This window comes from Tachyglossus aculeatus, chromosome 11, assembly GCF_015852505.1.
Source record: "Tachyglossus aculeatus isolate mTacAcu1 chromosome 11, mTacAcu1.pri, whole genome shotgun sequence".
Taxonomy (NCBI): domain Eukaryota; kingdom Metazoa; phylum Chordata; class Mammalia; order Monotremata; family Tachyglossidae; genus Tachyglossus; species Tachyglossus aculeatus.
Window position 1 is genome coordinate 33,850,227 of NC_052076.1, and position 22,259 is coordinate 33,872,485.

Genomic DNA, 22,259 nt, shown 5'->3' on the forward strand with positions numbered 1-22,259 from the left:
CTCACAGTCTAAGGTTTATTGTTCTGTTGTCTCTCCAAAGTGCTTAGTCCAGTGCTCCACACACAGCAAGCACTCAATAAATACGACCGATTGATTGATTGATTGACTTCCCAAGCGCTTAGTCCGGCGCTCCGCACACAGCAAGCGCTCAGTAAACACGACTGAATGAATATCAGCAAAATAAAATAAATAGAATATGTACGCGTAAGCTCAGTTGGTAGCCGCTGGAGGTTTCGAGACCGTGAGCCCGCCGTTGGGTAGGGACCGTCTCCATACGGGGCCAACCTGGGCTTCCCAAGCGCTTAGTCGGAGGCCGGAGGGAGGCCCAGAGCTGCGGGCGTTTCCCTCGCAGATGCTGTTCAAGAAGAATCTGTTCGAGATGGCCATCCACCTGGCCAAGAGCCAGCACCTGGATAGCGACGGGCTGGCCCAGATCTTCATGCAGTACGGGGACCACCTCTACGCCAAGGGCAACCACGACGGGGCCATCCAGCAGTACATCCGGTCAGTGGCGGGACCCCGGGGACGTGGGGGGACGTTGGGGAGACGGGGGCTCCTCCCCCGCTGGGCGCCCCGTGGGCCCGGAGGGACCGGCGGACCACCTGGGAGGCGGCGGGGCTCAATCAGTCAATCAATCAATCAATCAATCAATCAATCAATAGTATCTATTGAGCGCTTACGGTGTGCAGAGCATCATTATTATTATGTGTTTGTACTTATGTATTACTCCATTCATTCATTCATTCATTCGTATTGAGCGCTTACTGTGTGCAGAGCATCATTATTATTATAATATATGCTTGTAAGTAGGTATTACTCATTCATTCATTCATTTATTCCATCGTATTTATTGAGCGCTTACTGTGTGCAGAGCATCATTATCATTATAATATATGTTTGTACGTAGGTGTTATTCATTCATTCATTTATTCCATCGTATTTATTGAGCGCTTACTGTGTGCAGAGCATCATTATTATCATAGTAGATGTTTGTACGTACGTTTTACTCCATTCATTCATTCGTATTGAGCGCTTACTGTGTGCAGAGCATCATTAGTATTATAATATATATGTAGGTATTACTCCATTCATTCATTCATTTATTCAATCGTATTTATTGAGTGCTTACTGTGATACGTATGTATTACTCCATTCATTCAATCGTATTTATTGAGCGCTTACTGTGTGCAGAGCATCCTTATTATTATAATATATATTTGTATGTAGGTATTGCTCCATTCATTCATTCATTTATTCAGTCGTATTCATTGAGCGCTTACTGTGTGCAGAGCACCATTATTATTATAATATATGTTTGTACGTAGGTATTACTCCATTCATTCATTCATTTATTCAGTCGTATTTATTGAGTGCTTACTGTGGTACGTGTGTATTACTCCATTCATTCATTCGTATTGAGCGCTTACTGTGTGCAGAGCATCATCATTATTATAATATATGTTCATACGTAGGTATTACTCCATTCATTCATTCATTTATTCAGTCGTATTTATTGAGTGCTTCCTGTGGTATGTATGTTTTACTCCATTCATTCATTCGTATTGAGCGCTTACTGTGTGCAGAGCATCATCATTATTATAATATATGTTCATACGTAGGTATTACTCCATTCATTCATTCATTTATTCAGTCGTATTTATTGAGTGCTTCCTGTGGTATGTATGTTTTACTCCATTCATTCATTCGTATTGAGCACTTACTGTGTGCAGAGCATCATTATTATTATATGTTTGTATGTAGCTATTACTCCATTCATTCATTCATTTATTCAGTCGTATTTATTGAGCACTTACTGTGTGCAGAGCATCATTGTTATAATAGATGTCTGTACGTATGTATTACTCTATTTATTCATTCATTCATTCGTATTTATTGAGCGCTTACTGTGTGCAGAGCATCATTATTATTATAATATATGTTTGTATGTAGGTATTACTCTATTCATTCATTCATTTATTCAATCATATTCATTGAGCACTTACTGTGTGCAGAGCATCATTATTATCATAATATATGTTTGTACATAGGTATTACTCCATTCATTCATTCATTTATTCAATTGTATTTATTGAGCACTTACTGTGGTACCTATGTATTACTCCATTCATTCATTCGTATTTATTGAGCGCTTACTGTGTGCAGAGCATCATTATTATTATAATAGATGTTTGTACGTAGGTATTACTCCATTCATTCATTCATTCATTCCATCATATTTATTGAGCGCTTACCGTGTGCAGGGCATCATTATTATTATAATATATGTTTTATGTATGTATTACTCTAGTCATTCATTCATTCATATTTATTGAGCACTTACTGTGTGCAGAGCACCATTATTATTATAATAGATGTTTCTACGTATGTATTGCTGCATTCATTCTATTATAATAGATGTTTGTACATATGTATTGCTCTATTCATTCATTCATTCGTATTTATTGAGCGCTTACTGTGTGCAGAGCATCATTATTATTATAATATATGTTTGTACGGATGTATTACTCCATTCATTCATTCATTCGTATTTATTGAGCGCTTACTGTGTGCAGAGCATCATTATTATTGTATGTTTGTACGTATGTATTACTCCATTCGTTCATTCATTCAGTCAGTCATATTTATTGAACGCTTACTGTGTGCAGAGCGTCATTATTATAATATATGTTTGCACGTATGTATTACTCCATTCATTCAATGGTATTTATTGAGCGCTTACTGTGTGCAGATCACCGGACTAAGCGCTTGGGAAGTCCAAGTTGGCAACATCTGGAGACGGTCCCTACCCAACAGCGGGCTCACAGTCTATTTATTTATTTTATTTGTACATATTTATTCTATTTATTTTATTTTGTTAATATGTTTTGTTGTCTGTCTCCCCCTTCTAGACTGTGAGCCCGCTGTTGGGTAGGGACCGTCTCTAAATGTTGCCAACTTGGACTTCCCAAGCGCTTAGTACAGTGCTCTACACACAGTAAGCGCTCAATAAATACGGTTGAATGAATGAATGAATGACCCTGCGGTGACCGGCCGTGCCCTCCCACCCACCCTGAGGGGGCCGGGCTGGTCAGTCAGTCGTATTTATTGAGCGCTTATGGGCTGCAGAACCCTGGACTAAGCGTTCAAATGTCGACTCCGCCAATTGTCAGCTGTGTGACCTTGGGCAAGTCACTTCTCTGAGCCTCAGTTACCTCATCTGGAAAACGGGAATTAAGACGGTGAGCCCCGCGTGGGACAACCGGATCACCTTGTATCCCCCCCAGCGCTTAGAGCGGTGCTTTGCACATAGTAAGCGCTTAACAAATGCCACCATTATTGTCATTATTTGGAGTCGGAGGTCATGGGTTCAAATGTCAACTCCGCCAATTGTCAGCTGTGTGACCTTGGGCAAGTCACTTCTCTGAGCCTCAGTGACCTCATCTGGAAAATGGGGATTAAGACGATCACCTTGTCTCCCCCCCCCAGCGCTGTAGAGCGGTGCTTTGCACATAGTAAGCGCTTAACAAATGCCACCATTATTATTATTTGGAGTCGGAGGTCATGAGTTTAAATGTCGACTCCACCAATTGTCAGCTGTGTGACCTTGGGTAAGTCACTTCTCTGAGCCTCAGTGAGCTCATCTGGAAAATGGGGATTAAGACAGTGAGCCCCGCGTGGGACAACCGGATCACTTTGTATTCCCCCCCAGCGCTTTAGAGCGGTGCTTTGCACATAATAAGCGCTTAACAAATGCCACCATTATTATCATTATTTGGAGTCGGAGGTCATGGGTTCAAATCTCGACCCTGCCAATTGTCAGCTGTGTGACCTTGGGCAAGTCACTTCTCTGAGCCTCAGTGACCTCATCTGGAAAATGGGGATTAAGACGGTGAGCCCCACGTGGGCAACCGCATCACCTTGTATCCCCCCCAGCGCTTTGCACATAGCGCGTAACAGATGCCACCATTATTATTGTTATTTGGAGTCAGAGGTCATGAGTTCAAATCTCGCCCCCGCCAATTGTCAGCTGTGTGACCTTGGGCAAGTCACTTCTCTGAGCCTCAGTGACCTCATCTGGAAAACGGGGATTAAGACGGTGAGCCCCGCGTGGGACAACCTGATCACCTTGTATCCCCCCCAGCGCTTTAGAGCGGTGCTTTGCACATAGTAAGCGCTTAACAAATGCCACCATTATTATTATTATTATTATTTGGAGTCGGAGGTCATGGGTTCAAATCTCGACCCTGCCAATTGTCAGCTGTGTGACCTTGGGCAAGTCACTTCTCTGAGCCTCAGTGACCTCATCTGGAAAATGGGGATTAAGACGATCACCTTGTCTCCCCCCCAGCACTTTAGAGCGGTGCTTTGCACATAGTAAGCGCTTAACAAATGCCACCATTATTATCATTATTTGGAGTCGGAGGTCATGGGTTCAAATCTCCACCCTGCCAATTGTCAGCTGTGTGACCTTGGGCAAGTCACTTCTCTGAGCCTCAGTGACCTCATCTGGAAAATGGGGATTAAGACGGTGAGCCCCGCGTGGGACAACCTGATCATCTTGTATCCTCCCCAGCGCTTTAGAGCGGTGCTTTGCACATAGTAAGCGCTTCACAAATGCCACCATTATTGTCATTATTTGGAGTCGGAGGTCATGGGTTCAAATGTCGACTCCGCCAATTGTCAGCTGTGTGACCTTGGGCAAGTCACTTCTCTGAGCCTCAGTGACCTCATCTGGAAAATGGGGATTAAGACGATCACCTTATCTCCCCCCCAGCGCTTTAGAGTGGTGCTTTGCACATAGTAAGCGCTTAACAAATGCCACCATTATTATCATTATTTGGAGTCGGAGGTCATGGGTTCAAATCTCGACCTCGCCAATTGTCAGCTGTGTGACCTTGGGCAAGTCACTTCTCTGAGCCTCAGTGACCTCATATGGAAAACGGGGATTAAGATGGTGAGCCCCGCGTGGGACAACTGGATCACCTTGTATTCTCCCCCAGCGCTTAGAGCGGTGCTTTGCACATAGTAAGCGCTTAACAAATGCCACCATTATTATCATTATTTGGAGTCGGAGGTCATGGGTTCAAATGTCGACTCCGCCAATTGTCAGCTGTGTGACCTTGGGCAAGTCACTTCTCTGAGCCTCAGTGACCTCATCTGGAAAATGGGGATGAAGACGGTGAGCCCCGTGTGGGATAACCTGATCACCTTGTATCCCCCCCAGTGTTTTAGAGCGGTGCTTTGCACATAGTAAGCGCTTCACAAATGCCGTTATTATTATTATTATTATTATTAGAGGAGCGAAGAGTGCAGGCTGGGTTCTCGTAGGAGTGGCGAGGTGATGGAGGGGTTTTCCCGTTTGATGCGGAGGGGCCCCGTCTTCCCTCCCGTCCAGCACGATCGGGAAACTGGAGCCGTCCTACGTGATCCGGAAGTTTCTGGACGCCCAGCGCATCCACAACCTGACAGCCTACCTGCAGACGCTGCACCGGCAGTCCCTGGCCAACGCCGACCACACCACCCTGCTGCTCAACTGCTACACCAAGCTCAAGGACAGCGCCAAGCTGGAGGAGTTCATCAAGGTACCCCCCCCCCTCGCACCCAGGACCGGGGCGGGCTGCACTCTGGACCAGGCCTGGGAGCCCCGCTCGCCCCTTTGAGCCTTCAGAGAGTCCGTGGTGTTGATTGAGCGCTTACCGGGCGCGGGGCGCCGTACTGAGCGCTCGGAAGAGGGCCAGAGTCGACGCGATCCCTGCCGTTGGGGGGCTCACGGTCCACTGGGCGAGGCAGATGCCGAAATTCATTCGTTCAGTTGTATTTATTGAGCGCTTACCGCGTGCGGGGCGCTGTACTGAGCACTTGGAAGAGGGCCAGAGTCGACGCGATCCCTGCCGTTGGGCAGCTCATGGTCCACTGAGCGAGGCAGACGCCGAAATTAATTCATTCAGTCGTATTTATTGAGCGCTTAATGTGTGCAGGGCGCTGTACTGAGCGCTTGGAAGAGGGCCAGAGTAGAGGCGATCACTGCCGTTGGGGAGGTCACGGTCCACTGAGCGAGGCAGACGCCGAAATTCATTCATTCAGTCGTATTTATTGAGCACTTACTGCGTGCGGGGCGCTGTACTGAGCGCTCGGAAGAGGGCCAGAGTAGAGGCGATCCCTGCCGTTGAGGAGGTCACGGTCCACTGAGCGAGGCAGACGCCGAAATTCATTCATTCAGTCGTATTTATTGAGCGCTTAATGTGTGCAGGGCGCTGTACTGAGCGCTCGGAAGAGGGCCAGAGTCGACGCAATCCCTGCCGTTGGGGAGCTTACAGTTCACTGAGCGAGGCAGATGCCGAAATTCATTCATTGTCGTATTTATTGAGCGCTTACCATGTGCGAGCACTGTACTGAGCGCTTGGAAGAGGGCCAGAGTTGACGCGATCCCTGCCGTTGGGGGGCTCACGGTCCACTGAGCCAGGCAGATGCCGAAATTCATTCATTCAATTGTATTTATTGAGCGCTTACCGTGTGCGGGGTGCTGTGCTGAGCACTTGGAAGAGGGCCAGAGTCGACGCGATCCCTGCCGTTGGGCAGCTCACGGTCCACTGAGCGAGGCAGATGCCAAAATTCATTCATTCAGTCGTATTTATTGAGCACTTACCGTGTGCGGGGCACTGTACTGAGCGCTCGGAAGAGGGCCAGAGTAGAGGCGATCACTGCCGTTGGGGAGCTCACGGTCCACTGAGCGAGGCAGACGCCGAAATTCATTCATTCATTCAGTCGTATTTATTGAGCGCTTAATGTGTGCAGGGCGCTGTACTGAGCGCTTGGAAGAGGGCCAGAGTAGACGCAATCCCTGCCGTTGGGGAGCTTACAGTTCACTGAGCGAGGCAGACACCGAAATTCATTCATTCAGTCGTATTTATTGAGCGCTTACTGTGTGCGGGGCGCTGTGCTGAGCGCTTGAAAGAGGGCCAGAGTTGACGCGATCCCTGCCATTGGGGAGCTCACAGTCCACTGAGCCAGGCAGATGCTGAAATTCATTCATTCAGTTGTATTTATTGAGTGCTTACCATGTGCGGGGTGCTGTGCTGAGCGCTCGGAAGAGGGCCAGAGTCGACGCGATCCCTGCCGTTGGGGAGCTCACGGTCCACTGAGCAAGGCAGACGCCGAAATTCATTCATTCAGTCGTATTTATTGAGCACTTAATGTGTGTGGGGTGCTGTACTGAGCGCTCGGAAGAGGGCCAGAGTCGACGCGATTCCTGCTGTTGGGGAGCTCACGGACTACTGAGCGAGGCAGACACCGAAATTCATTCATTCAGTCGTATTTATTGAGCGCTTACCGCGTGCGGGGCGCTGTACTGAGCGCTTGGAAGAGGGCCAGAGTAGACGCAATCCCTGCCGTTGGGGAGCTTACAGTTCACTGAGCGAGGCAGATGCCGAAATTGATTCATTGTCGTATTTATTGAGTGCTTACCGCATGCAGGGCGCTGTACTGAGCGCTTGGAAGAGGGCCATAGTAGACGCGATCCCTGCCGTTGGGGAGCTCACGGTCCACTGAGCAAGGCAGATGCCGAAATTCATTCATTCAGTTGTATTTATTGAGCGCTTAGTGTGTGCGGGGCGCTGTACTGAGCTCCTGAAAGAGGGCCAAAGTAGACGCGATCCCTGCCATTGGGGAGCTCACGGTACACTGAGCGAGGCAAATGCCAAAATTCATTCATTCAGTCATATTTACTGAGCGCTTACTGTGTGCAGAGCACTGTACTAAGCGTTTGGTGCTCTACAGGTGTGCTCTCCAGTAAGGGGGAGAGAAGTGATCGAGGCCAGGGGTGAGGCAACTTGTATATGTTGCCAACTTGTAATAATAATGATGGCATTTGTTAAGCGCTTACTATGGGCAGAGCCCTGTTCTAAGCTCTGGGGAGGATACAAGGTGATCAGGTTGTCCCACGTGGGGCTCACAGTCTTCATCCCCATTTGACAAATGAGGTAACTGAGGCACAGAGACGTGAAGTGACTTGCCCAAGGTCACGCAGCCGACAGGTGGCGGAGGCGGGATTTGAACCCATGACCTCTGACTCCCAAGCCCGGGCTCTTTCCACTGAGCCACGCTGCTTCTACCGCTTAGTACAGTGCTCTGCACACAGTAAGCGCTCAATAAGTACGATTGAATGAATGAATGAATGAGTGAGGCGAAGTAAGGGGGAGAGAACTGATGGAGGCCAGACTGTGAGCCCACTGTTGGGGAGGGATCGTCTCTATATGTTGCCAACTTGGACTTCCCAAGCGCTTAGTACAGTGCTCTGCACACAGTAAGCGCCCAATAAATACAATTGATTGATTGGGAGAGTACAATATAACAACAAAGATTGTTGTCTGTAAAATGGGGATTAAGTCTGTGAGCCCCCCGTGGGACAACCTGATCACCTTGTAACCTCCCCAGCTGCTTAGAGCGCTTAATAAATGCCATTATTATTATTATTATTATTATTATTATTATTATTAAATAGACACATTCCTGCCCACGAGCTCACAGTCTTGAGGGGGAGACAGACATTAATATAGATAAATTAGGAATATTACCGGCCTTCGCCCGGACCCCCTTTTCCCCGTGCCCCCTCCCCACCCGGCTATCACGGGGTTATGGGGCTGTAGACCGAGTCTGCTTCGGGGATCAGGGACCCCAGGCCCCTCCTTCCCTCAGCCTCAGTTTCCCCGGAGCGGAGGGTGGGGGGAGGGCCTGGGGTTGAAACCCGCGCCGTGGGGCGGGGCCCGCTCCCCTCCGACTCCCGCCTCTGCCCGCGGCTCAGACGAAGAGCGAGAGTGAGGTGCACTTCGACGTGGAGACGGCCATCAAGGTGCTGCGGCAGGCGGGCTACCACTCCCACGCCCTGTATCTGGCGGAGAACCACGCCCACCACGAGTGGTACCTCAAGATCCAGCTGGAGGACATCAAGGTGAGGAGGGGACAGGCGCCGGGGGCCCCGTCGCTGCCAATCGGTCGCATTTATTGAGCGCCTACCGTGTGCGGGGCACTGTACTAAGCGCGGAGCTCTCGCCATCCTGCAGAACTACCAGGGAGCGCTGAGCTACATCGGCCAGCTGCCCTTCGAGCAGGCGGAGAGCAACATGAAGCGCTACGGCAAGATCCTCATGCACCACGTGCCCGAGCAGACCACCCAGCTGCTCAAGGGGCTCTGCACCGACTACCGGCCCAGCCGCCCCGCCGCCGCCGCCACCACCGCCGCCACGGCCGGCCCCGCCGATGCCGAAATCCCCGGCTGCAGGGTGAGGATTCGGCGGGCACCCTCCCCTCCCCGATGCCATCCTGAACGGACCCAGAGTCCGACCCGCCGGGGGACTCCGGGAAAGTGGCTTCGTTTCTCTGGGCCTCAATCAATCAATCAATCGTATTTATTGAGCGCTTACTGTGTGCAGAGCACTGTACTAAGTTTCCTCATCTATCACACGGGGATTCGCTCTCCGATCTCTCTTCCTCCGTGTGCCCCACTTGATTATCCTGTCTCTGCCCCGGTGCTCGGCACACAGCCTCAGTTTCTTCATCTGTCAGATGGAGATTGAGTATCTGATCACTCTCCCCTTAGTCTGTGTGGGACCAAGGACTGCGTCCCACTTGATTATCCTGTCTCTGCCCCAGTGCTTGGCACACAGCCTCAGTTTCTTCATCTGTCAGATGGAGATTAACTATCTGATCACCCTCCCCTTAGACTGTGTGGGACCAGGGACTGCATCCCACTTGATTATCCTGTCTCTGCCCCAGTGCTCGGCACACAGCCTCAGTTTCTTCATCTGTCAGATGGAGATTAACTATCTGATCACCCTCCCCTTAGACCGTGTGGGACCAGGGACTGCGTCCCACTTGATTATCCTGTCTCTGCCCCAGTGCTTGGCACACAGCCTCAGTTTCTTCATCTGTCAGATGGAGATTAACTATCTGATCACTTTCCCCTTAGACTGTGTTTGACCAGGAACTGCGTCCCACTTGATTCTCCTGTCTCTGCCCCGGTGCTTGGCACACAGCCTCAGTTTCTTCATCTGTCAGATGGAGATTAACTATCTGATCACTTTCCCCTTAGACTGTGTTTGACCAGGAACTGCGTCCCACTTGATTCTCCTGTCTCTGCCCCGGTGCTTGGCACACAGCCTCAGTTTCTTCATCTGTCAGATGGAGATTGACTATCTGGTCACTCTCCCCTTAGTCTGTGTGGGACCAGGGACTGCGTCCCACTTGATTCTCCTGTCTCTGCCCCGGTGCTTGGCACACAGCCTCAGTTTCTTCATCTGTCAGATGGAGATTAACTATCTGATCACTCTCCCCTTAGACTGTGTCCCTGGTCCCACTTGAGGATCCTGTCTTGGCACGTTGTCGGCGCTTAATAAATACCCCGGTTATAGTGGTCGGGGGGGCGGCGGGTTGGTCCTGGTAGGTGAGACAGCCGAGCCCACGCGGTTCCCCGGCCCGCCCCGGTCACAGGCCAACTCGGAGGAGTTCATCCCCATCTTCGCCAACAACCCGCGGGAGCTGAAGGCCTTCCTGGAGCACATGGGCGAGGTGCAGCCGGACTCCCCCCAGGGCATTTATGAAACGCTGCTGGAGCTGCGCCTGCAGAACTGGGCCCACGAGAAGGACGAGAAGGTCGGGCGCGGGGAGCGCGGGCGGTCGACGGGGGGCTGGAGGGAGACGGGCACGGGGAGGGTGGAGGCCAGCGCGTTCCCCCTGCCCCGCCGCCATCCCATCCCTGCTCCTCCGGTTGTCACCCGTGTGACTTTGGGCAAGTCGCTTAACTTCTGTGTGCCTCCTCATCAATCGTATTTATTGAGCGCTTACTGGGTGCAGAGCACTGTATTAACCTCATCTGTAAAATGGGGGTTAATAATGATGATGATGATAGTATTTCTTAAGCGCTTACTGTGTGCAAAGCACTGTTCCAAGCGCTGGGGAGATTACAAGGTGATCAGGTTGCCCCCCGGGGGGCTCACGGTTTTTAACCCCCATTTTTTTTACAGGTGAGGGAGCCGAGGCCCCGAGAACTGAAGTGACTTGCCCGAAGTCACCCAGCTGACAATTGGCGGAGGTGGGATTTGAACCCATGACCTCCGACTCCAAAGCCCGGGCTCTTTCCACTGAGCCCCGCTGGTTAAGACTGTGCGCCCGCCCCCCCACCCCCCCATCCCGGCTCCGCCGGTTGTCAGCCGTGTGACTTTGGGCAAGTCGCTTAACTTCTCTGTGCCTCATCATCAATCGTATTTATTAAGCGCTTACTGGGTGCAGAGCACTGTACTAACCTCATCTGTAAAATGGGGGTTAATAATAATGATGATGATCGTATTTCTTAAGCGCTTACTGTGTGCAAATCACTGTTCTAAGCGCTGGGGAGATTACAAGGTGATCAGGTTGCCCCCCGGGGGGGCTCACGGTTTTTAACCCCCATTTTTTTACAGGTGAGGGAGCTGAGGCCCCGAGAACTGAAGTGACTTGCCCAGAGTCACCCAGCTGACAATTGGCGGAGCCGGGATTTGAACCCATGACCTCCGACTCCAAAGCCCGGGCTCTTTCCACTGAGCCCCGCTGGTTAAGACTGTGCGCCCGCCCCCCCACCCCCCCATCCCGGCTCCGCCGGTTGTCAGCCGTGTGACTTTGGGCAAGTCGCTTAACTTCTCTGTGCCTCATCGTCAATCGTATTTATTGAGCGCTTACTGGGTGCAGAGCACTGTACTAACCTCATCTGTAAAATGCGTGTTAATAATAATAATGATGATGATGATAGTATTTCTTAAGCGCTTACTATGTGCAAAGCAGTGTTCTAAGCGCTGGGGAGATTACAAGGTGATCAGGTTGCCCCCCGGGGGGGCTCACGGTTTTTAACCCCCATTTTTTTACAGGTGAGGGAGCTGAGGCCCCGAGAACTGAAGTGACTTGCCCAGAGTCACCCAGCTGACAATTGGCGGAGCCGGGATTTGAACCCATGACCTCCGACTCCAAAGCCCGGGCTCTTTCCACTGAGCCCCGCTGGTTAAGACTGTGCGCCCGCCCCCCCACCCCCCATCCCGGCTCCGCCGGTTGTCAGCCGTGTGACTTTGGGCAAGTCGCTTAACTTCTCTGTGCCTCATCGTCAATCGTATTTATTGAGTGCTTACTGTGTGCAGAGCACTGTACTAACCTCATCTGTAAAATGCGGGTTAATAATAATGATGATGATAGTATTTCTTAAGCGCTTACTATGTGCAAAGCACTGTTCTAAGCGCTGGGGAGATTACAAGGTGATCAGGTTGCCCCCCGGGGGGCTCACGGTTTTTAACCCCCATTTTTTTACAGGTGAGGGAGCTGAGGCCCCGAGAACTGAAGTGACTTGCCCAGAGTCACCCAGCTGACAATTGGCGGAGCCGGGATTTGAACCCATGACCTCCGACTCCAAAGCCCGGGCTCTTTCCACTGAGTCCCGCTGGTTAAGACTGTGTGCCCCCCCCCCCCCCGGGGGACAACCTGATCACCTTGTCACCTCCCCGGAGCTTAGAACAGTGCTTTAATAATGATGGCATTTATTAAGCGCTTGCTATGTGCAAAGCACTGTTCTAAGCGCTGGGACATAGTAAGCGCTTAAGAAATGCCATCATTATTATTATTCTCTGGGCCTCAGTGACCTCATCTGTAAAATGGAGATAAAGACTGGGAGCCCCCCAGTGGACAACCTGATCACCTTGTCACCTCCCCGGCACTTAGAACAGTGCTTTGCATATAGTAAGCGCTTAATAAATGCCATTATTATCATTATTATTATTCTCTGGGCCTCAGTTACCTCATCTGTAAAATGGGGATGAAGACTGTGAGCCCCCCGGAGAACAACGTGATCACCTTGTCACCTCCCCGGCGCTTATAACAGTGCTTTGCATATAGTAAGCACTTAATAAATGCCATCATTATTATTATTATTATTATTCTCTGGGCCTCAGTGACCTCATCTGTAAAATGGGGATGAAGACTGGGAGCCCCCCGGGGGACAACCTGATCACCTTGTCACCTCCCCGGCGCTTAGAACAGTGCTTTGCATATAGTAAGCACTTAATAAATGCCATCATTATTATTATTATTATTATTATTATTCTCTGGGCCTCAGCAACCTCATCTGTAAAATGGGGGTGAAGACTGGGAGCCCCCCAGTGGACAACCTGATCACCTTGTCACCTCCCCGGCGCTTAGAACGGTGCTTTGCATATAGTAAGCGCTTAATAAATGCCATCATTATTATTATTCTCTGGGCCTCAGTGACCCCATCTGTAAAATGGAGATGAAGACCGGGAGCCCCCCTGGGGGACAACCTGATCGCCTTGTCACCTCCCCGGCGCTTAGAACAGTGCTTTGCATATAGTAAGCGCTTAATAAATGCCATCGTTATTATTATTCTCTGGGCCTCAGTTCCCCCATCTGTAAAATGGGGATGAAGACGGGGCAACCTGATCGCCTTGTCACCTCCCCGGCGCTTAGAACGGCGCTCTGCACGTAGTGAGCGCTTAGTAAATGCCGTCATTACTGTCATCATCGTCATCCCCCAGGTCAAGGAGAAGCTGCACGCGGAGGCCATCTCCCTCCTGAAGAGCGGCCGCTTCGCCGCCGTGTTCGACAAGGCCCTGGTGCTCTGCCAGATGCACGACTTCCAGGACGGCGTCCTCTACCTCTACGAGCAGGGCAAGCTGTGAGCCGGCCGGCGGGGGCCGGGGGGCACTGGCGGGGGCTGGGGGGGACCCCCCGTCCGCGCCCCCCGTCCGCGCCGACCCCCCGCTCCCTCCCTCCCTCCCTCCCTGCGGCCCAGGTTCCAGCAGATCCTGCACTACCACATGCAGCACGAGCGGTACGCGCAGGTGATGGCCGTGTGCGAGCGGCACGGGGAGCAGGAGGGCTGCCTGTGGGAGCAGGCCCTCAGCTACTTCGCCCGCAAGGAGGAGGACTGCAAGGACTACATCGCCGCCGTGCTCAAGCACATCGACGCCAAGAACCTCATGCCCCCGCTCTTGGGTACGCCCCGTCCCGCCGGCGGGGAGGGAGCGGGCCGGGACCGGCGGCCTCGGGCCCGGAGCAGCCTCAGCTCCCCCCGTACCACCCACCTGAAAGGGCTTCCTCTGCCTCTCCATCTCCCATCCCCACCACCATAATAATAATAATAATAATGGCATGTATTAAGCGCTTACTATGTGCAAAGCACCGTTCTAAGCGCTGGGGGGATACAAGGTGATCAGGTTGTCCCATGTGGGGCTCACAGTCTTCACCCCTATTTTACAGATGAGGGAACTGAGGCCCAGAGAAGTGAAGTGACTTGCCCAAAGTCACCCAGCTGACAAGTGGTGGAGCCGGGATTTGAACCCGTGACCTCTGACTCCAAAGCCCAGGCTCTTTTCCACCAAGCCACACTGCTTCTCTAATATAATAATCATTGCAGTATTCGTTAAGCACTAACTATGTGCCACTCACTGTACTGAGAGCTGGGATAGATAGAAGCTAATAGGGTCGGACATAGTCCCCGTCCCGTATGGGGCTCCTGCTCTTAATCCCCATTTTCCAGATGAGGGAACCGAGGCCCAGAGAAGTTAAGGGGCGGGCTCAGGCCTGGAGCGTCCTCAGCTCCCCTGTGCTGCCCACCTAAAAGGGTTTCCTCTGCCTCTCCATCTCCCGTCCCCACCACCATAATAATAATAATAATGATGGCATTTATTAAGCGCTTACTATATGCACTGTTCTAAGCGCAGGGGGGATACAAGGTGATCAGGTTGTCCCATGTGGGGCTCACAGTCTTCACCCCTATTTTACAGACGAGGGAACTGAGGCCCAGAGAAGTGAAGTGACTTGCCCAAAGTCACCCAGCTGACAGGTGGCGAAGCTGGGATTTGAACCCGTGACCTCTGACTCCAAAGCCCGGGCTCTTTTCCACCGAGCCACACTGCTTCTCTAATATAATAATCATTGTGGTATTCGTTAAGCGCTTATTATGTGCCACTCACTGTACTGAGAGCTGGGATAGATAGAAGCTAATAGGGTCGGACATAGTCCCCGTCCCATGTGGGGGTCACGCTCTTAATCCCCATTTTCCAGATGAGGGGACCGAGGCCCAGAGAAGTTAAGGGGCGGGCTCAGGCCCGGAGCGTCCTCAGCTCCCCCATGCTGCCCACCTCAAAGGGCTTCCTCTGCCTCTCCATCTCCCGTCCCCACCACCATAATAATAATAATAATGATGGCATGTATTAAGCGCTTACTATGTGCAAAGCACTGTTCTAAGCACTGGGGGGATGCAAGGTGATCAGGTTGTCCCATGTGGGGCTCACAGTCTTCACCCCTATTTTACAGACGAGGGAACTGAGGCCCAGAGAAGTGAAGTGGCTTGCCCAAAGTCACCCAGCTGACAAGTGGCAGAGCTGGGATTTGAACCCGTGACCTCTGACTCCAAAGCCCAGGCTCTTTTCCACCGAGCCACGCTGCTTCTCTAATATAATAATCATTGTGGTATTTGTTAAGCGCTTACTATGTGCCCCTCACTGTACTGAGAGCTGGGGTAGATAGAAGCTAATCAGGTCGGACACAGTCCTTGTCCCACGTGGGGCTCCTGCTCTTAATCTTCATTTTCCAGATGAGGAGACCGAAGCCAGAGAAGTTAAGGGGCGGGCTCAATCAATCAATCACTAACATTTATTGAGCGCTTACTATGTGCAGAGCACTGTACAGGCCCGGAGCATCCTCAGCTCCCCCATGCTGCCCACCTCAAAGGGCTTCTTCTGCTTCTCCATCTCCCGTCCCCACCGCAATAATAATAATAATAATAATAATAATAGTAATAATGATAATAATAATGGCATTTATTAAGCACTTACTGTTCTAAGCGCTGGGGGGATACAAGGTTATGAGGTTGTCCCACGTGGGGCTCACAGTCTTCACCCCTATTTTACAGACGAGGGAACTGAGGCCCAGAGAAGTGAAGTGACTTGTCCAAAGTCACCCAGCTAAGTGGCGGAGCTGGGATTTGAACCCGTGACCTCTGACTCCAAAGCCCGGGCTCTTTTCCACTGAGCCATGCTGCTTCTCTAATATAATAATCATTGTGGTATTTGTTAAGCGCTTACTATGTGCCAGGCACTGTACTGAGAGCTGGGGTAGATAGAAGCTAATCGGGTCGGACACAGTCCTCGTCCCATGTGTGGGGGTCACGTGCTTAATCCCCATTTTCCAGATGAGGGGACCGAGGCCCAGAGAAGTTAAGGGGCGGGCTCAATCAATCAATCAATAACATTTATTGAGCGCTTACTATGTGCAGAGCACTGTACAGGCCCGGAGCATCCTCAGCTCCCCCATGCTGCCCACCTCAAAGGGCTTCTTCTGCTTCTTCATCTTCCGTCCCCACCGCCATAAGAATAATAATAATAATAATAATAATAATAATAATAATAATGATGGCATTTATTAAGCGCTTACTGTTCTAAGCGCTGGGGGGATACAAGGTGATCAGGTTGTCCCACATGGGGCTCGCAGTCTTCACCCCTATTTTACAGACGAGGGAACTGAGGCCCAGAGAAGTGAAGTGACTTGTCCAAAGTCACCCAGCTAAGTGGCGGAGCTGGGATTTGAACCCGTGACCTTTGACTCCAAAGGCCGGGCTCTTTTCCACCAAGCCACGCTGTTTCTCTAATATAATAATCATTGCGGTATTCGTTAGGCGCTTACTATGTGCCAGGCACTGTACTGAGAGCTGGGGTAGATAGAAGCTAATCAGGTCGGACACAGTCCTTGTCCCACGTGGGGCTCCTGCTCTTAATCCCCATTTTCCAGATGAGGGGACCGAGGCCCAGAGAAGTTAAGGGGCGGGCTCAATCAATCAATCAGTAACATTTATTGAGCGCTTACTATGTGCAGAGCACTGTACAGGCCCGGAGCATCCTCAGCTCCCCCATGCTGCCCACCTCAAAGGGCTTCCTCTGCCTCTCCATCTCCCGTCCCCACCGCCATAATAATAATAATAATGATAATAATAATTAATAATAATGGCATTTATTAAGCACTTACTGTTCTAAGTGCTGGGGGGATACAAGGTGATCAGGTTGTCCCACGGGGGGTCACAGTCTTCACCCCTATTTTACAGATGAGGGAACTGAGGCCCAGAGAAGTGAAGTGACTTGCCCAAAGTCACACAGCTGACAGGTGGTGGGGCCGGGATTTGAACCCGTGACCTCTGACTCCAAAGCCCAGGCTCTTTTCCACTGAGCCACGCTGCTTCTCTAATATAATAATCATTGTGGTATTCGTTAAGCGCTTACTATGTGGCAGGCACTGTACTGAGAGCTGGGGTAGATAGAAGCTAATCGGGTCGGACATAGTCCTTGTCCCACGTGTGGTGGTCACACTCTTAATCCCCATTTTCCAGATGAGGAGACCGAGGCCCAGAGAAGTTAAGGGGCGGGCTCAATCAATCAATCAATAACATTTATTGAGCGCTTACTATGTGCAGAGCACTGTACTAAGCGCTTGGGAAGTACAGGCCCGGAGCATCCTCAGCTCCCCCATGCTGCCCACCTCAAAGGGCTTCTTCTGCTTCTCCATCTCCCGTCCCCACCGCAATAATAATGATAATAATAATAATAATAATAATAATAATAATGATGGTATTTATTAAGCACTTACTGTTCTAAGTGCTGGGGGGATACAAGGTGATGAGGTTGTCCCACCTGGGGCTCATAGTCTTCATCCCCATTTGACAGATGAGGGAACTGAGGCACAGGAAAGTGAAGTGACTTGTCCAAAGTCACCCAGCTAAGTGGCGGAGCCGGGATTTGAACCCGTGACCTCTGACTCCAAAGGCCGGGCTCTTTTCCACCAAGCCACGCTGCTTCTCTAATATAATAATCATTGTGGTATTCGTTAAGCGCTTACTATGTGCCAGGCACTGTACTGAGAGCCGGGGTAGATAGAAGCTAATCGGGTCGGACACAGTCCCCGTCCCACATGGGGCTCACACTCTTAATGAGAAGCAGCGTGGCTCAGTGGAAACAGCCTGGGCTTTGGAGTCAGAGGTCATGGGTTCAAATCCCGGCTCCGCCAATCATCAGCTGTGGGACTTTGGGCAAGTCACTTGACTTCTCTGGGCCTCAGTTACCTCATCTGGAAAATGGGGATGAAGACTGTGAACCCCCTGTGGGGCAACCTGATCACCTTGTAATCTCCCCAGTGCTTAGAACAGTGCTTTGCACACATAGTAAGCGCTTAATAAATGCTATCATCATTATTATTATTATTATTATTATTATTATTATTATTATTAATCCCCATTTTCCAGATGAGGGAACCGAGGCCCAGAGAAGTTAAGGGGCGGGCCCAAGGTCACGCAGCAGACGTGACGGAGCCAGGATTAGAACCCAGTTCCTGATTCCCAGGCCCGTGCCCTTTCCACTAGGCCCTTCTGCTTCTCTGTTTACTTCCTAAGTACTTGGGAGACTCCCAGACAGCAGAATTCATTCATTCAGTCATGCTTATTGAGTGCTTACTGTGTGCAGAGCACTGTGCTAAGCGCTTGGGCAGTACAAGTCGGCAACATATAGAGACGGTCCCTACCCAATAATAGAGAAGCAGCGTGGCTCAGTGGAAAGAGCCCGGGCTTTGGAGTCAGAGGTCATGGGTTCAAATCCCGGCTCCACCACTTGTCAGCTGTGTGACTTTGGGCAAGTCACTTCAATCAATCAGTCAATCAATCGTATTTATTGAGCGCTTACTGTGTGCAGAGCACTGTACTAAGCGCTTGGGAAGTCCAAGTCGGCAACATATAGAGACAGTCCCTACCCAACAGTGGGCTCACAGTCTCTGGCCCTCAGTGACCTCATCTGTAAATCAATCAATTGATCATATTTATTGAGCTCCTACTGTGTGCAGAGCACTGTACTAAGCGCTTGGGAAGTCCAAGTTGTCAACATATAGAGACGGTCCCTACCCAACAGTGGGCTCACAGTCTCTGGCCCTCAGTGACCTCATCTGGAAATCAATCAATCGATCGTATTTATTGAGCGCTTACTGTGCGCAGAGCACTGTACTAAGCGCTTGGGAAGTCCAAGTTGGCAGCATATAGAGACGGTCCCTACCCAACAGTGGACTCACAGTCTCTGGCCCTCAGTGACCTCATCTGTAAATCAATCAATCGATCGTATTTATTGAGCTCCTACTGTGTGCAGAGCACTGTACTAAGCGCTTGGGAAGTCCAAGTTGGCAACATATAGAGACGGTCCCTACCCAACAGTGGGCTCACAGTCTCTGGGCCTCAGTGACCTCATCTGTAAATCAATCAATCAATCAATCGTATTTATTGAGCGCTTACTGTGTGCAGAGCACTGTACTAAGCGCTTGGGAAGTCCAAGTTGGCAACATATAGAGACAGTCCCTACCCAACAGTGGGCTCACAGTCTCTGGCCCTCAGTGACCTCATCTGTAAATCAATCAATCGATCGTATTTATTGAGCTCCTACTGTGCGCAGAGCACTGTACTAAGCGCTTGGGAAGTCCAAGTTGGCAACATATAGAGACAGTCCCTACCCAACAGTGGGCTCACAGTCTCTGGCCCTCAGTGACCTCATCTGTAAATCAATCAATCAATCAATCGTATTTATTGAGCGCTTACTGTGTGCAGAGCACTGGACTAAGCGCTTGGGAAGTCCAAGTTGGCAACATATAGAGACAGTCCCTACCCAACAGTGGGCTCACAGTCTCTGGGCCTCAGTGACCTCATCTGTAAATCAATCAATCAATCAATCGTATTTATTGAGCGCTTACTGTATGCAGAGCACTGTACTAAGCGCTTGGGAAGTCCAAGTTGGCAACATATATAGACAGTCCCTACCCAACAGTGGGCTCACAGTCTCTGGCCCTCAGTGACCTCATCTGTAAATCAATCAATCAATCGTATTTATTGACCGCTTACTGTGTGCAGAGCACTGTACTAAGCGCTTTGGAAGTCCAAGTTGGCAACATATAGAGACAGTCCCTACCCAACAGTGGGCTCACAGTCTCTGGCCCTCAGTGACCTCATCTGTAAATCAATCAATCAATCAATCGTATTTATTGAGCGCTTACTGTATGCAGAGCACTGTACTAAGCGCTTGGGAAGTCCAAGTTGGCAACATATATAGACAGTCCCTACCCAACAGTGGGCTCACAGTCTCTGGCCCTCAGTGACCTCATCTGTAAATCAATCAATCAATCGTATTTATTGACCGCTTACTGTGTGCAGAGCACTGTACTAAGCGCTTTGGAAGTCCAAGTTGGCAACATATAGAGACAGTCCCTACCCAACAGTGGGCTCACAGTCTCTGGCCCTCAGTGACCTCATCTGTAAATCAATCAATCAATCAATCGTATTTATTGAGCGCTTACTGTGCGCAGAGCACTGTACTAAGCGCTTGGGAAGTCCAAGTTGGCAGCATATAGAGACGGTCCCTACCCAACAGTGGGCTCACAGTCTCTGGCCCTCAGTGACCTCATCTGTAAATCAATCAATCAATCAATCGTATTTGTTGAGCGCTTACTGTGCGCAGAGCACTGTACTAAGCGCTTGGGAAGTCCAAGTCGGCAGCATATAGAGACAGTCCCTACCCAACAGTGGGCTCACAGTCTCTGGCCCTCAGTGACCTCATCTGGAAAACGGGGATTAAGACGGTGAGCCCCCCGTGGGACAACCTGACCCACCTGGTAACCTCCCCAGCGCTTCGAGCACATAGTAAGTGCTTCATAAATGCCATTATCGTTATGATTTCCCGCCCACAGCCTTGAGACCCCAGAGGAAGGGGTCGGTGCATAATAATAATAATAATGGCGGCATTTATTAAGCGCTTACTATGCGCAAAGCACTGTTCGGAGCGCTCTGGGGGGGTTACAACGTAGCATCGCTGGATGGGGAGGGGGACCGACCGGGGGTGGCGTGTCTTACACTCCCTCCCCACAGTGGTGCAGACGCTGGCCCACAACTCGACGGCCACGCTGTCCGTCGTCAAGGACTACTTGGTGCAGAAGCTGCAGAAGCAGAGCCGGCAGATCCAGCGCGACGAGCTGCACGTCCGCAAGTACCAGGAGGAGACGGCGCGGCTCCGCCAGGAGATCCACGACCTCAAAACCAGGTGCCCCGACCGGGGGGCTGGGGGAGACGCCCACAGAAACCTCAGGCCCCGAGCGATCCCCCCCCCCCGGTCAACCCCCACGGCTCCCAATAATAATAACGACGGCTCGGAGTTCCCAACTGCTTAGTCCAGCGGTCCGCACATGGGAAGCGCTCGATAAATGCGATTGAATGAATGAATGAATCAATCAGTCGTATTGAGCGCTTACTGTGTGCGGAGCACTGGACTAAGCGCTTGGGAAGTCCAAGTTGGCGACATCTAGAAACGGTCCCTACCCAACAGCGGGCTCACAGTCTGGAAGTGGGGGGCAGAGGACAAAACCAAACATATTAACACAATAAAATAAATAGAATAAATATGTACAAATAGAGTAATAAATACTTCCCAAGTGCTTAGTCCAGTGCTCCGCACACAGTAAGCGCTCAATAAATACGATGGAATGAATGAGTCAATTGTATTGAGCGCTTACTGTGTGCGGAGCACTGGACTAAGCGCTTGGGAAGTCCAAGTTGGCGACATAGAGAAACGGTGCCTGCCCAACAGTGAGCTCACAGTCTGGAAGGGGGAGACAGAGGACAAAACCAAACATATTAACAAAATAAAATAAATAGAATAAATATGTACAAATAGAATAGAGTAATAAATACTTCCCAAGTGCTTAGTCCAGTGCTGTGCACACAGTAAGTGCTCAATAAATACGATTGAATGAATGAATCAGTCGTATTTATTGAGCGCTTACTGTGTGCGGAGCACTGGACTAAGCGCTTGGGAAGTCCAAGTTGGCAACATAGAGAGACAGTCCCTACCCAACTGTGGGCTCACAGGCTACAAGTTGGGGGGCAGAGAACAAAACCAAGCATATTAACAAAATAAAATAAATAGAATAAATATGTACAAATAAAATAGAGTAATAAGTACTTCCCAAGTGCTTAGTCCAGTGCTCTGCACACAGTAAGCGCTCAATAAATACGATTGAATGAATGAATGAATCAATCGTATTTATTGAGCGCTTACTGCGTGCAGAGCACTAGACTAAGCGCTTGGGAAGTCCAAGTTGGCAACATGTAGAGACAGTCCCCACCCAACAGCGGGCTCACAGTCTGGAAGGGGGGGACAGAG

At 50.5% G+C, this 22,259-nt stretch overlaps 1 protein-coding gene across 3 annotated transcripts in view; it reads left to right on the forward strand.

Annotated features, from left to right (window-relative positions):
• The window catches only part of VPS11 (VPS11 core subunit of CORVET and HOPS complexes), an 85,932-nt gene that overhangs the window by 21,801 nt on the left and 41,872 nt on the right, over positions 1–22,259 (forward strand). For all 3 annotated transcript variants that reach the window (XM_038753391.1, XM_038753393.1, XM_038753392.1), the window contains 8 exons: positions 353–504; positions 5,396–5,582; positions 8,801–8,947; positions 9,060–9,278; positions 10,486–10,647; positions 13,563–13,702; positions 13,820–14,022; positions 20,969–21,140. In XM_038753391.1, the coding sequence (XP_038609319.1) occupies positions 353–504; positions 5,396–5,582; positions 8,801–8,947; positions 9,060–9,278; positions 10,486–10,647; positions 13,563–13,702; positions 13,820–14,022; positions 20,969–21,140 (1,382 nt within the window). The remainder of the gene's footprint in view (positions 1–352; positions 505–5,395; positions 5,583–8,800; positions 8,948–9,059; positions 9,279–10,485; positions 10,648–13,562; positions 13,703–13,819; positions 14,023–20,968; positions 21,141–22,259) is intronic.